The sequence below is a fragment of the Vulpes vulpes genome, unplaced genomic scaffold (genome assembly GCF_048418805.1).
Source record: "Vulpes vulpes isolate BD-2025 unplaced genomic scaffold, VulVul3 u000000698, whole genome shotgun sequence".
NCBI lineage: Eukaryota > Metazoa > Chordata > Mammalia > Carnivora > Canidae > Vulpes > Vulpes vulpes.
The window spans coordinates 87534-102869 of record NW_027325792.1 but is presented as its reverse complement, the minus strand read 5'-3'; the positions used below and the strand labels follow the sequence as shown (position 1 = coordinate 102869).

Sequence of the window (15336 nt, the reverse complement as noted above, 5' to 3'; positions counted from 1 at the left end):
AATAATACATTTGTAGAAAAAATGATAGCCTAAAGAAAAGCAGTTTTAGGCTATCAAGGGCGGCAAACTGGAAAGGTAAATTTATGGGAAGACATTAACACTAAGATTTGTTTCTGGATTCCTCTTCCCAAAAACATATATAAATATATATTTTGGGGTGGCATATCTCGGCTTCCTTCACAAGGCTTTATACCTGGCTCTAGGGAATCCCTGCTGAGCCAAGCTCTGGTTATTAGTATTTGAGTTAAATTACAGTTATAGGTGGAATGGGTTTATGAGTCATTTCATTAGAATGTTTTCAAAAGATGTGCCCTTAGTCTCTTCTTTGACCAAAAGTGTGTGCAGAAGCCCCATCCTCTAAGGGATTGTACAGAATGTCTGAAGCTGTATAGAGTTGGGGTGTTTTTCCCCCCTCCTGAGGAAAGCAAGATTACTCTTTAACAGTTAAAAGCGTTGTTCCTATTAGGGATAATGTAACACCACGTCATCCTTCCTATATAGTACAATCATTATGCATACACTATAAAAACAGACTGCATGGTGACTAATTTTCAAATAAACCCATAGACTAAATCACAGCATATATAAATCATTTCTATCTCAACTGCTCACTTAAACCTGAACAAATTTTCTGGAAGCATGTTAATTTTCCTATGATACTCCTTAATATTTCTTGCAGAGCTGGTTTGGTGGTCACATATTCTTGCAGTTTCTGCCTATCTTGGAAGCTCTTTATCTCTCCTTCTATTCTGAATGAGAGCCTTGCTGGATAGAGTTTTCTTGCCTGCATGTTCTTCTCATCTAGGACCCTGAATCAATCCCGCCAGCCCTTTCTGGCCTCCCAGGTCTCTGAGGAGAGGTCTGCTATTAATGTAACAATTCTCCCCATATTCGTTAAGAATCTGCTGCCTCTATCTACTTTACAGATTTTCTCTTTTTCTATAGAATTTGCAAGTTTCACTATTAAGTGTTGAGGTGTTGAACGGTTTTTATTGATTTGGGGGGAGGACCACTCTATCTCCTGGGTCTGAGTGCCTATTCCCCTCCTGAATTAGGGAAGCTCTCAGCTTGGATTTGTTTAAATATGCTTTCTGGCCCTCTGTCCTTCTGGGTGCTCTCTGGAACCCCAGTGATACGTAATTCTTCCTTCTGAAGCTGTCATGTATTTCCCTTAACCTTTCCTCGTGGTCCTTTCATTGTTTTTCTCTGTTTTCCTCAGCTTCCTTCCTTGCCATCAAGGAGTCTTCTGTGTTGCTCATTCTTTCTTCCAGCACCTTATGCCTTGCCATTAGGACCCCCAATTTGGATTGCACCTCATTTAATTGATTTTTAACTTCAGCCTGATGAGATCTTAATTCTGCAGTTGTGAAGCCTCCACCCGCCCCGGGGGGAGGCAGGACCTCGGCCGTGTCCCCCGGGCCCTGGGCTCTGGGGCCTGTGCTGCCTGCACCGCGCTCCCGGGGCCGCGGCGGGCGCCCGAAGGCAGCAGGTGCAGCGCCCCGCCCGCCCGGAGCCCCCGCCTGCCCCCCTGCTTCTCCCTGAGGCCCCGCCGCCTGCGGCTCCAGCGCTGTCCCGAGCTGGGCCCGCGGGCCTGGGGCGCTCTGCCCCGGGCGTGCCTCGTCTGCTAGTGACCCCAGGAACCTGGGGCCTCCGCCGCCCCTCCTGGGGTTCAGCCCGACACCCCTCCTCTCCGGGGCTGGGCTCTAGGGGCGCCCAGGCTTTCCCGCCAGGCTGGAGCCATCTCCTCTGGCCTGCAGCTCCCCACCCCCCCCACCTGCCCCCAGGCTTCTTCCTTCCTTTCCCTTTCCCCCTTCCTGTCTTGCCTTGTTAGAAGCCCTGCCCCCCCCCCCCTTCTTTCTTTCTTTGTATCCACTTTCACCTTCTACCTTGTTAGAAGGGATCCTTGGCGGATCAGGTGAGTTGAGGACTCTACTCTCTGGCCTTCTTCCCCCTGTTGTCTTCTTTTTGTTTTAAAGCCCTTTCTGCGGGTCCCTGGGTGGCTCAGCTGTTTGGCGCCTGCGTTTGGCCCAGGGCGTGATCCTGGAGTATCAGGATGGAGTCCCACGTTGGGCTCCAGGCATGGAGCTTGCTTCTCCCTCCTCCTGTGTCTCTGCCTCTCTCTCTCTCTCTCTCTCTCTCTCTCTGTAGGTCTATCATAAATAAATAAATCTTTAAAAAAAAAAAAAGCACTTTGCACATGATGTACCAGTGTGTTGTGGTCCCTGTAAGGGCTCCGTTTCCATTTCCATGTATGTTTATGAGTGAGTTCTGCAATTTTGGGTTTAGCTCCACTGACAGCAGGAGAGGAGTTACTATTCCAGCAGCATCGTTTTCAACTCATGAATGAAATGGAAAGTCATTTCCCTGTCTGTCTGGAACTTGTAATTACCTGATTATTTAATTAGTTTCCTTTGTATTTATTTCATTTTGCATGACTCTATTATGGTCCTGTCTTTCTTTATGGTAGTGCATTTTCAGGATATCCTATGCGTAAAAAAAAGTTTAAAAAATCATTATTCTAGTTTGCTTGTGTCCCATTCATAGGTCAAAAGTTCTAAGCCATATTCCTACTGTTCTGTGTGAATATTTTAATTTAGAAGGTGAGGCATCACTTGGTGGCCAGAATAGTAAAAATGTTTTTTCCAATCAAGTTAAGTTAATTTTTCAAGATTTAATTAGATAATTAACCAATCAATTTATTAAATTGAGGGAGAGAAAGAGAAAGGGATAGAGGGAGAAAACGTGAGCGGGCTGAGGGTTAGGAGGAGGAGTAGGCTCCCCATGTGGAGGGACCCCAACATGTAGCTGAACCCCGACCATGGGATTAGGTCCTGACCCCAGGGCGTACAATTAAGTGACTGATACCACTGGCACCCTACAACTCAAATGTGATTATGGTTAATGATTCTTAGAGTAAAGCTAATATTTGGACATTAATCTATAGCTCAACTTTAACAAAAATAAATCTTCTATTGTTTTTATTCGATAGATGTTATTACCTAGTAAAAACTGATCTTTACTTCTCTGAATGACTTTAGGAAACCAGATGGAACATCATGTTAGAGACCATGGTGCCCAAAGGAAGTGAAAGGATACCTGAAGGAAGTTGTTTGTCCTGAAGGATGTGTCTCTCCAGTCCATTCAGGATGGTGACTACAACATTCCCCAGCCAAGCAGGAGACACCATTGATGAGGGAAAGTACCCCATCACTGTCTTTATAAGCAGCTTTGGTGTCGCCAGTGGTAAACATCCTCTCAGATAAGCTAATGCATGCCAAGAGGCAAGCACTCAGCACCCTTGCCACCAGGAAGATTATGTATTTCATCTCAAATGGACGCTGTCTGATGTTCATCAGAATTTGTGTGGAAAGCAACCGAGAAAGCAACATTCGTTCCTCAAAGATACTGAGCTCACCTTGACAGCATTAACTTGCACTTCTCCTCTGATGTTCTGGAATAGTCTCATGATGAAGGGACCATAAAGTGCTTCTAGAAGGACACAGAGTACCCATCAGCACATGGGTCATGCTGCTCAAGAATAATTCAGGTAGTGGTGCCTGAGTTGCTCAGTCAGCTAAGTCTGCCTTTGGTTCAGGTCAGGGTGTCTGGGACCTGAAATGGAGCCTGATGTGGGGCTCCCTGCTCAGCAAAGGGTGTGTTTCTTTCTCTCCCTCTGCCCCTCTTGCCTCTTCTGCTCTCTCTCTCTCTCAAATACATAAATAATTTCGTGAAGAAAATAAAAGGCTAATGGGGACTGTTGATCAGTATGAACGAAGGCTAGTGAACATGATGGCATTTGGTAACTAAGCATGGGCTGAGCTACCACTGTCGGGCCACTCACGGGGTTAGGGCTGGAAAATATGGTGTGTTAGGATTTTCTTTATTTTGGAGAATGATGAGAGAAGCCATGGTGCAGTGTCAGTGGGACAATGTCCTGGGAAAACTCTCTTATTCTTTCTCTCTCCTTCCCCCTTTCTCTGTATTTCTGTGTCCATAGCTGTCTCTCATTCTCTCTCTCTCTCTCTCTCTCTCACTCACAATTCTCTCTCTGTGTCACACACATGCACACACAACTCTGTCACACTCATAGGTTTAAACAAGTCACTCCACCCTAAGAGTCATGCACTTACAACCATACCAAACGGTGAACACACCAGCTCCTAGTATTGTAGAAATGTAGGCATGTTTTCTCACTGGGAAAGCTGCCTGTCTCACACCCCCAAGCCTCAGGAACATGGAATCGGGTGGCTGTCCAGAAGAGAACAGCAGGTTGCTGCATCTGCCGTACTATTTAGATTTTTTTTTTTCTGCAAGAGAGTGGTTCAAGAATACATACCACTTTCGCTGGTTTCTGAGACGTCTGCACTTACACAAAAGAGTAAACCATGAGGGTCAGGTCATGTGTGTCCTTTGTCATTGGTTCTCCTAGTGAGTATTCAACACCACATGAGCAACAGTAGTAAAACGATAGGCCTCCAAAGGAAGCACAGGTTGCACCCATGAAAAAGCAGGAGCTATTCCTGGGGGATGGATCTCTCGTTTACTGAAGGAGCCACACGAAATTCTTGAGGAAAAACTGCATGTGAGAGAAAGGTCCCTTACTACACTGTTTAAAACATCCCCTCCAAAACCCACAAAAATGGTCCTTACTCCTAAAAAATACACTGTTCCTTGTCATATCTGAATTCGCTCCAAAAAGAGGAAAAAAGGACCATTTCTAATTCAGGAAAATGGGTGAGCATTCCATAGAAGTTGGAAACTCATTCACTGACTTTTTTGTGGAAAAACTCCTGCACCACACACTTGGCAAGATTTAGGAGGACACAAAATAACTGTCAATGCATTCATTGGATGTGGTGCTCAGGAATTACTGAGCGATCACTGTTTATATGGGTACAGGGCAAGACTATTGTAGAGAGTGATTAATAAGTATCATATGAGGGTCTGGGGTCCATCCTCCTTGGTGGATGAGGAAAACCTTCAGCTCAGGCCAAGGCCCCAGTGTCCTGCAATCCATCCCCTCCTTGGGGCCTTGTTCAGCCCAGAATGTGCTTCTCCCTTTCCCTCTGCCTTTCTCCCTTGCTTATGCTCGCACTCTCTCTCTCTCTCTGAAATAAATAAAATCTTCCCCAAAAAGTCAATGGCAACTTCAAGTAGCCTGACATAATCAGTGCACAAATAGAACTGATCTGCACATCGATTCCAATGATGACTTCCCATCACTCATGCAGCTTGTTGTGAAACCCAACTAAAAACTCCCACCTTCTGGACATCTGGCAAAATCATTTCTGTCTCTGTAGGTCCACATATGCTGTCCTCTCTTTTGTAAGTTTTTCAACCTGATTTTACCCCTTTTCTTGGTAGGTTTGATTCAATGCTAGACAGTTATTCTCTTTTGTTCTATTTAGTCTAGTGCTCTATTGTATTTATTCACTCACAGGTTTTTTTTTTTTAAAGGTTTATGTATTCATGAGAGATACCGAGGCAGAGACATAGGCAGAGGGTGAATCAGGCTCCATGTGGGGAACCCGATGCAGAACTCGATCCCAGGCCCACGGGACCATAACCTGAGCCAAAGGCAGACGCTCAACCACTGAGCCACCCAGGTGTACCAGTAATCAGTTTGGTGAAAATATTCCATCCGGGAGAGGTTTAAATACTCAAAGTATACCATTTACCAATAGCCATAGCTGTGAAGCAGAGTAGGAGGGACAGGCTTCCCGTTATGCATTAAAAAAGATCACGGAGATCAAACGTACAGCATAGGGAATATGATCAGTGGAATTGTAATAGTGCTCTATGGGGACACATGGTATCTACACTTGTGAGCACAGTATTACCCTATACAAGTATCGAATCCATATGTGGTACACCTGAGACTAATGTAACCTTGTGTACCATCTTGATTTCAATTAAAAAAAAAACAGTAGTAATGTGGGCACCAGGCTCATTCCTTTAGTTGGGCATCTACTTTGGGCTCATATCATGATCCCAGGGTCCTTGGATACATAATATTATGTATTTGTCAAAACAGTCAGATGCATAACACAGAGCAGTCCTTAATATATGTGGTCAACTTCAATGATAATAATATCTCTACACTGGTTTGTTCTTTGTGATAAAAATTCCACACTAATGCAGGCATGTATGATTGTGGAAAATATGTGCCAAGGGATAGGGCGATACGGAAATTTTTATATTATATGCTGCTTTATGACACCAGTCTAATCCTAATCTCAATAATAAGGTCTCCTTATTAAAACATAATCAGTGATTTTATGTTGTTAATACTGTACACAGACTAGTGTCCAAATGTTTGCTTCACAACCCCTACCTTTTAATTTGACCAAATTTGAGTGGTAAAAGCAGTTTTACTATTTTGACATAAACTACTGACTGACCATTTAAATTATGAATTTCACATATAAAATGTAAATAATATAGGTTTGTATTTTTGTCTTTAGTGTGGTGTCCTGAGCACAGTAAAAGAATGATTCTTTTTTTTTTTTTTTAAAGAGAGCAAAAGAGAAAGTGTAAGGGGGAGAGCAGTAGAGGAAAAGGGAGAGAGAATACTAAGCAGGCTCCATCCTAAGCATGGAGTCCAACCTAGGATAATCTGATGACCTGAGGTCATGAACTCAGATGAAACCAGGAGGCAGTCACATACCTGAATGAACCAAACCTGTGCCCCTGGAATAAGTTTTCTTGAATCAACTAAAGGAATGAATTTCCTGGTTGCTTTCAATCGACTCCTTTGCTGGTTGTATTTTGATTTTTCCTCAAGCGTGAAGTAGTTTGGTCCAGTTTTGTATCCACAGAGATCCATAAACATTTTTCACCTAAGGTTTTTGATTGTAGACACTGGGAAACTCATAACCATAGAAAGAGCTGTGGACATCTTGCTCTCAGAAGACCAAGTGGAAATTTTAAAACTTGACACGCACTATCCAGGATGAAAATTCACTGGATAGGCTCAGCAATCCGATGAAGAAACAAAGCAGACAGTGGATGTGTAAACAGAACAAGAGAAAAAAAAAAACAGAACAAGAGAAATCGTACTATCATGAGAGGAGTGCGAAAAGACTGAACAAAAATTGATAGGAACTTAAACATGCATGCCTAGGATACATCAAAAGTGCTAAGTTCCACAGCATGGAGTTTCTGTAGGAAAGCAGCTGGTGTAGAAGGTATGGGGACAAAATGGCTAAAAATTTCACAAATCTGTGACTCAGATCTACAAAGCTCTGAAAACCCTCCTCCGGACACATTGTAACCAATCTGCTGGCAAAGAGGAAGAAAAACCTTGAAAGCAGAGGAAAAGGACACATTCAACCTAACAGAATACAAATTCCAAGGCCCGTGACTTCTCAGAAAACAGGTCAGAAGACACTGCAATGGTGACACAAGTATAGAAGGAAAACACCTCTGAGCCTAGGACGTTATGTTCAGGAAAGATAGCTTTAAAGAATGAAGGCAAAAGGTGAATGAAAGTGAAAACAAGACAAAGTCGGCAGACAAGCAGGTGGTAAACAACTGGAAGAATCAGTCATTGAGCCAATATTTATTTATTTTCATTAAAAAAATTTTATTGCAGTTCATGTTTATTATTTTTAATATAGTTTTTGATTGAGGGAAGGCCAATTTGGATATGAATGGGCTGGGGGAGAGGGAGGCAGAGAATCCTAGGAAGGTTTCATGACCAGTGAGGAATCCCAAGAGGGGCCGGATCTCAGGCTCCTGAGAGAATGTGCTGAGCTGAAATCAAGAGTCAGATGCTTCCCTGAATGAGCCACCCAGTTCCCCTCAGTAGGTAACTTGGACATTAAATGATGAGCAAGAACCTTCTACCAAATGGAGTGAAATGACACAGGGAGATGCTTGGAACCTCAGGAACATAAGAACCTCAAAAGGGGTGTTTTCCTGGGTAAATGAGGTCTCCTGTTTTTCTGTCCTTCCAAATTCTGTATGGCTTTTGAGGGCAACAAGGAGACCACAGTCTCAGAGCCTGGGGCTCCCCTCCTTAATCAGTTGATCAAAGAGCCAATCCAGGCAATGCTGGAGTAGGTGCAATGGGCCTGGGGGCCTACGGGTTGGGGTTGCATGTGGCCCTGAGAGTGATATCCCACTGGGCTTATAATGTGACTGCTTTGTGCGTGGGGTGATCTTAGGTACTTGAGACAAACTTAACCTTTATTCTTTTTAAAAAATTTTTATTTATGTTTAGGTAAATTCAGTTTGCCAACATATAGTTTAACACCCAGTGCTCATGCCATCAAGTGCTCTCCTCCTGGAATATAAGAAATAGGAACAAGATAATGAGGGAAAGGAGGGGATTGAGTGGGAAAAATTAGAGAGGGAGACAAACCATGAGACTCCTAAATCTGGGACACACTGAATCTCTGGAACAGCCCATACATGTCGTAGCCCATAGAGGAGATGAATGTGATGCTAGAGGTAAACGATGTTGCCCAGTTTCCCTTAGTTTAAAAGTGGGCTGATGGGGTTTGTACAGCAGGTGAGGCCTCCTCAATACCAGCTCGAGCCAGCATCTGCCCTGATCCCTGGAAGGACTGGGCCATGGGCTCCAGGCAGGCATGAGGGAATGTCCTAGACTGGGCCAACCCTTGACGTGGGGAGCAGGCCCAGCACTGTGTGGCTATAGCAGTGAGATCAGACAGGAGCAGAAATCCTGGCCTCCCTGCCTAGGGCCTGTGTCCTGGGCCTGGTCAGACCAGGAGACTAGTTCTGCAGGACCTTGAGCGCAAGCGTGTGCCGCCAGCCCAGCAGCTTTCACAGATTCCTCTAGATTCCCTGCACCCAGTGAAGGCCTCGATGGCCTTGGCTGGCTGCACTCGATCCCTTCTCACACAGAGGCAAGTGCAGATTTTATTCTTGTCCCAGGACTGAGGATTGTGCAAGGAGGAGAGGAGGGAACTGTGCTCCCGGCACCCCTCCCACCTCACTTCTGCTGGATCCGGGAGGAGGTGCTGAGAGGGACCATTTCAGGGATGCCCATCCCTAGAGTGCACTTCCACCCTTTGGGCAGAACTGGGGGTAGCCCAGCATTGCTACTGTGTGACCTGTAGGTGCAGAGGGAGTGGGGCCCCGGCTGTACCAGCACCTGGCTCCCACGGAAGCAGTCTGTGTGCAAGTTCAGATGGGCGTGGCACAGCTGTGTATCAAGAGATTGGCTCCATCCAAGACCAAAGGCAATAACCCGAACCAAAAGGTCTCCTGCTCTATTCCCAAGAGATGCCAACCAAACATCAACAAGGGCTTTGATGCTTGCCAGTGACAAAGGGAGTCAGAGCTGGTCTGCAGAGAATGACCATCAAATAAAAAGAAGAATATGACCAACTGCACAATCCGATCCCAGGGCAGAATTCTTATTTTATCCAAATACCCTACTGTTTATGATGGAATAGACCAGAGAAGAGCACCTTCGTGGCTCAGTAGGTTAAGTGTCTGACTGCAGCTTGGATCATTACCCAGGACCCTGGGATCAGGCCTGTATCAGGCTCCCTGTTCGGTGCAGGGTCTGAATATCCCTCTCCCTCTGCCCTTCCCATTCTCCTCTCTCAAATAAGTAAACAAATGAAAAACAAAACAATTGCATTCCTATACATCATCTTCTTTATTTCATCCCGCCCACTCTCAGTCTACAAAGTAGCAGGTATACTCCAACTGCACCAGGGACTCCCTCCTGTTGATTCCCGCCTCATTGTGCTTCCGGACCTGAGGTTTCTTCCTCTTCAGGAATTTCATCCTCAATATTTTCCACCGCCCAATCTTTAGAGATACAAACACGAGGATGAGGTGATTAGACAGTGAGGCCCCGTGTTCCTGCTACTCCAACTGAGGCCACTTTGGAACACCTGTCGACACCTGCTCTTCCTTGGGATCCTCAGACCTTCCCTGGGCTCTTGGGAGTTAGAGCCCTTCACCAAGACATTGACCACACTGGCAAACCTTCCTTGAGAGAGAGAGAGAGGATGCCCCTTCACCTGGCATTTCCCCATTTCCACAAGATCATGATAGCTCTCACGTGGACATGGATCCACCTGGATCCACCTGTGATGGGTGGTGGACACCTGCTAGGTTAGATGGGGTCCATGTGCAGCCACTATGCCAGACTCAGAGCAGCTGCCCAGGAGAGCCATTCATGATGATGGAAATGATCCGTGTTTTCAACATGCTCTACTGGGCTCTGGCACTGTGGTTGGTATGATGAGGGATGAAATGTGTAACTTCATTGACTGTAAGGAATTTCCACATATGCAGGCATGTCTGGCTATCGGCTGCCTCCTTGGATAGCTCAGGTCTAGGATCCAAAAATGAGGAAGCTGTGACCTCCCTGCCCTAGGCCTAGGGGTTCCTGCAGTGGAATTTGCTGGCCTGACCTGACTTCATTTCTGTTGGTCTCTGGGCTCCTATCCATGAGGCAGGCACTACAGGAGGTCCTGGCATCACTCAGACAGGAAGGTCTGCACTCAGGTCCTAGAGGAATCCTAGCAGGGGCTGCTTCTAAGCAGAGGAGAGGACCCCATACACATGGGCTGGTAATGAGGCAGAGGGGGCACACCTCATCCTCTTCAGAAGCTCACACTTTTCCTTCCTGATGCAGGCTAGAGCCTAGGTAGGTACTGGTTTAGTGTGGGGCCCCACACCCCAGACATGCTGAGCAGGGACCTTGCCAACCCAGAAGTGGATCCCAGTTTTTGAGTTGCTGAACTCACTGAGCCCTGGCGTCCACGTATCTCTACTTCCCGCTATCTCTATGGACACAAACTCCTTACCTGAATTCTACCCCTTTGCTTGTGAAAACATGTCCATGGGTCTCCACCTGGAAGACCCGTTTTCTGGTTTTGGTTTTTGTTTATTTCACTACACCTGTGATTTTCATTCCAGTGAGGACCCAGAATCAGATTGGCGCTCCTGACTAAAGACAGGAAGAGACTGCTTCAGGGTACGTACCGCTGTCACTAGTTCTGAGGCCACCTGCAGGTACAGAAGAGAGAACACCATGAGGCTCAGCTCCCTCTTACTCTGCACTGATTTTACTGCTCTCAAAAACTTAAGGAAGCCAGATGGGAGGGACATCATGTTTGACACACTGGTGCCCAAATAAATGACAGGACACCTGGAGGAAGCTGCTTTTCCTGAAGGATGTGTCTCTCCAGCTCATTCAGATGCTGACTACAGGATCACTCAACCAAGCAGGAGAAACCACTGCTGAGGGAATGTACCCCATCTCGCTGTTTATTTCCAGCTTTGGTGTTGCCAATGGTAAACATCCTCTGAAATAAGGTAACGGTTGGCAAGGGGCAACCACTCAGCCCTTTTCTCAAGAGGAAGATTATGTATTTCACCTCAGAGAGCCACTGTCTGATTTTCATCATCACAATTTGTGTGGAAAGAAACCAAGAAAGCAACATTCATTCCTCCGTTAATGATACTGAAGCTCACCTTGACGATACTGATTTGTTCTTCCTCACTGATGTTTTCCATGAATTTTGTTATGAGGAATGAATCCAAGGATGAAACTAGAAGGACACAGAGAATCCATCAGTACATTCGTCATGCTGCTCAAGAATACCTCAGGTAGAGATTCCTGAGTTGCTCGGTCATTTAGGAGTCTGCCTTCAGCTCAGGTCAGGCTGTCTAGGACCTGGAATTGAGGCTAGTTTGGGGCTCCCTTCTCAGCAAATGGTCTGTTTCTCTCACCCTCCCTCTGCCCCTCTCACCTCTTCTGCTCCCTTTCTCTCAAATAAATAAGTAAAAGCACAGAAGAAAATAAGAGAGTAATTTTGGGACTGTTGCTCATTACGAATGGAGGGCTAGAGAACATGGAGGCACTAGGTTAGCAAGCATGGGCCGATCTGCACTGTTGGGCCACCCACGGTCTGAGGACTCTAAGATGTACTGTGTGAGGAGGTTCTGTTTTTTGTTATTTTTTAAGAATGTCGACTGAGTCCATCTTGTGGTGTCGGTGGGACATATCTGCTGGGGAGTCTACCTCACTCATTCTCCTCCTCACTTTCTCTGTATTTCTCTGTGTCACTGTCTCTATCCTCTCTCTCTCACTATCGGTCTGTCTCTCTCTCACACACTGCATAGAGTCAACAAGTCACCTCCCCCAAGCCTGTTGCACTCACAGCCACTCCACGCACAGAGAATACATTGGCTTCCTAGGAATGTAGAAACACGGACCTCTTTTCTCACCTGGGAAAGCTGCCTATCTCACACACTCCCAAGCCTTAGGAACATGGAATCTGGGTGCCTGGACAGCAAGGGTGTCTGGGTGTGAGGACAGCAAGGTTGCCCCATCTGCCTTACTATTTAGAGTTTTTCCTAAGCAAGAGACTGATGATTCCAGAATACACACCAGTTTCGCTGCTTTCTGAGGTGACCTGCAGTTACACAAAAGAGGAGAAGATGGGGGTCAGTTCATGTGTATACTTTGTCATTGATTCTCTGGTGAGTACTGAACACCAAATGAACAAGTGTCGTAAAGTCAAAGGCCCCCAAAGGAAGCACAGATTGCACCCACGGAGAAAGCATGAGCTTTTCCTGGGAGATAGATCTCCCAGGTTGACTGAAGCAGCAATTCCAAATTCAGAATTCAAGGCGGAAAAGTGCTTCTGAGCAAATGTCCCCTACTGCACAGTTTACATCCTCCCCTCCCAACACCCCACCAAGATGGTACTTACACCAAAAAAATACACTGTTCCTTACCATATGTGCATTCCCTTCAAAAAGAGGAAAACCAAGAGAGCAACATTTCTAATACAGGTAAAATGGGGCAGGCTTCCCATAGAAGTGGGTGGAGAGTCTTTCAAGGATTCTTCAAACTCAGACGCCACAGCCTTGGCAAGATCTAGGAGGACACAGAGTATCAGTGCATTGGTTGTGGTGCTCAGGGATTAGTGAGATCAGTGTTTACATCCATACAGGGGAAGCCTGCATGGTAACGAGGCTACTGCTAGGCCGTCATTGGTGGATGAGGAAAAACCTTCAGCTCAGGCCAAGGTCCCAGGGTCTGGGATCCATCTCCTCTTTGGGCACCCTGCTCAGCGGGGTTGTGCTTCTCCCCTTCCCTCTGCCCTTCTCCCTTGCATATGCTCTCTCCTGCTGTCTCTCTGTCTCTCTCAAATAAAAACTTTAAAAAAGGCAATGGCAACTTTAAGTATCATGAAATAATCAGTGTAAAAGAGAACTGATGGGCATATCGATTCCAATGATGGGTTCCCTTCTCTCATAGAGCTCGTTGTGAAACCCAGCCCCATGTTCCTACCTTCTTGACCTCTTCCAAAACCATTTCTGCCTCTGTAGATCCACATATGCTGTCATGTCTCTTGAATGGTTTTGCACTTGATTTCAACCGTCAAAAGACGGTGGGCTTGTGCAATGTTGGGCAATCCTTCATCTGTTCTTTTTTAGTCTATTACTCTGTTGTTTTTATTCATTAATCTGTCGTTATCAAAATCAACCATTATGGGAGAGATTTAAATACCGAATGTGTACCATTTACAAATAACCATAGTTGTGAAAAAGAGCGGAGAGGGCAGGCTTCCACATGTACATCAAAGCAGTCACAGGGTGAAAGGTCCAGCATAGGGAATATGATCAATGGAATGGTATTAGTGCTCTATGGGGACCCAAAGAATCTATGCTTGGGGTGAGTGCAGTTTCAATGAACGTAAGTGCCAATCATAGGTGGTACACCTGAAACAGATGTAACCTTGTGGGTCATCTTCACCCGAATTTAAAAGCCGTAATAATGTGGTCAGCGGGGTGGTTCCTTCGGTTGAGCATCTCTCTTTGGCTCGTGTCATGATCCCAGGGTCCTGGGTTACAAAATATTATGCATATGTCAAAACACACCCAAATGCAGCGCAGTTCTTAATAGAAGTGGTCGACGTCAATGATAATAATATCGCTACGCCGTTTTCTTGTAATAAATGTTCCACACTGATGTTGGTGAGAATAACTGTGGACGTTTTGTGCCAAACGATAGGGTGACGGGTTTTTATAGTATATGCTGCATTATGATATCAACCTAACCTTAACGTCAAGAATATGCTCTATTTCTTAAAACACAATAAGAGTTTTATTTGCTAATATTAAACACGGACAAATATGTCCAAATGTTAACTTACAACACTTCCCATTAAATCTGACCAAATTAGAGTTCTCAATGCGATTTCACTATTTTGGACACAAACTAATGACTGACCTTTTAAATTAAGATGTGGACACATGAAACATAAACAATACGGCTTAGGAGGTCTGTCTTTACTACGGCACCCTGAGCAAAACTGAGTAAGGATTCCTTTGTGTGTGTGTGTGGAGAGAGCAAAAGAGCAAGTGTAAGGAGGAGAGGGGCAGAGGGAAGGGAAGAGAGAATACGAAGCAGGCTTCATGCTGAATATGGGTGAATCTGATGACCCTGAGGTCACGAACAGAGCTGAAAACCAGGAGGCAGAAACTTAGCTGACAGAAACACTCAGGTGCCCCCTGGATAAGATTTCTTGAGGCTATTTAACGAATGAATTTTCATGTCACCTTCTAATGATGCCACGGACGGTTCCAACTTCTGTGTGTGCCACAGGGGATGTTAAATTAAGTATTTTCACCCACGTTCCAGGGCGGGTGTCCCCAGGTTGTCTACACGGTTCTCGTTCTGGCGTTTCCACAGTAGATCCTGGGAAATAAGTGGATATAGAAAGAGCTGTTGACAGGTTGCTGTTAGAAGAGCCTCGAAAATTAAGGAGTCAATCCCATTTACAATTGCACCCAAAAGCATAAGATACCTAGGAAGAAACCTAACCAAAGAGGTGAAGGATCTATACCCTAAACACTACAGAACGCTCCTGAAGGAAATGGAGGAAGGCACAAAGAGACGTAAAAATACTCCGTGCTCATGAGGGCTGGAAGAACGAATATTGTGAAAATGTCCACGCGACCCAGGGCAATTTACACATGTCATGCAATCCCTATCAAGATACCATGGACTTTCCTCAGGGAGTTGGAACAAACCATCTTAAGATTTGTGTGGAACCGGAAAAGACCCCGAATAGCAGGGGACTGACTATTCAAAACGAAGACCACAGCTGGGGGCATCACAATGCCAGATTTCAGGTTGTACTGCAAAGCCGTGGCCATCCAGACAGTGTAGTAGTGGCACAAAAACAGACCCATAGATCAATGGAACCGAATAGCGATACCAGAAGTGGACCCTCAAGTTTACGGTCAACTGATATGCGACAAAGGAGGAAAGACTACGCACTGGAGAAAAGACTGTCTCTTCAATAAATGGTGCTGGGGAAATTGGAC

The 15336-nt window shown here is 45.5% G+C and overlaps 1 protein-coding gene across 1 annotated transcript in view; it reads left to right on the top strand.

The window, feature by feature from the left end:
* Positions 1-6463, top strand: part of LOC140597370 (uncharacterized) — a 32564-nt gene extending 26101 nt beyond the window's left edge. The window contains exon 8 of the mRNA XM_072745626.1: positions 3039-6463. Coding sequence (XP_072601727.1) covers positions 3039-3088 — 50 coding nt within the window. The 3' untranslated portion in view covers positions 3089-6463. The remainder of the gene's footprint in view (positions 1-3038) is intronic.
* The last annotated feature ends 8873 nt before the right edge of the window (positions 6464-15336 follow it).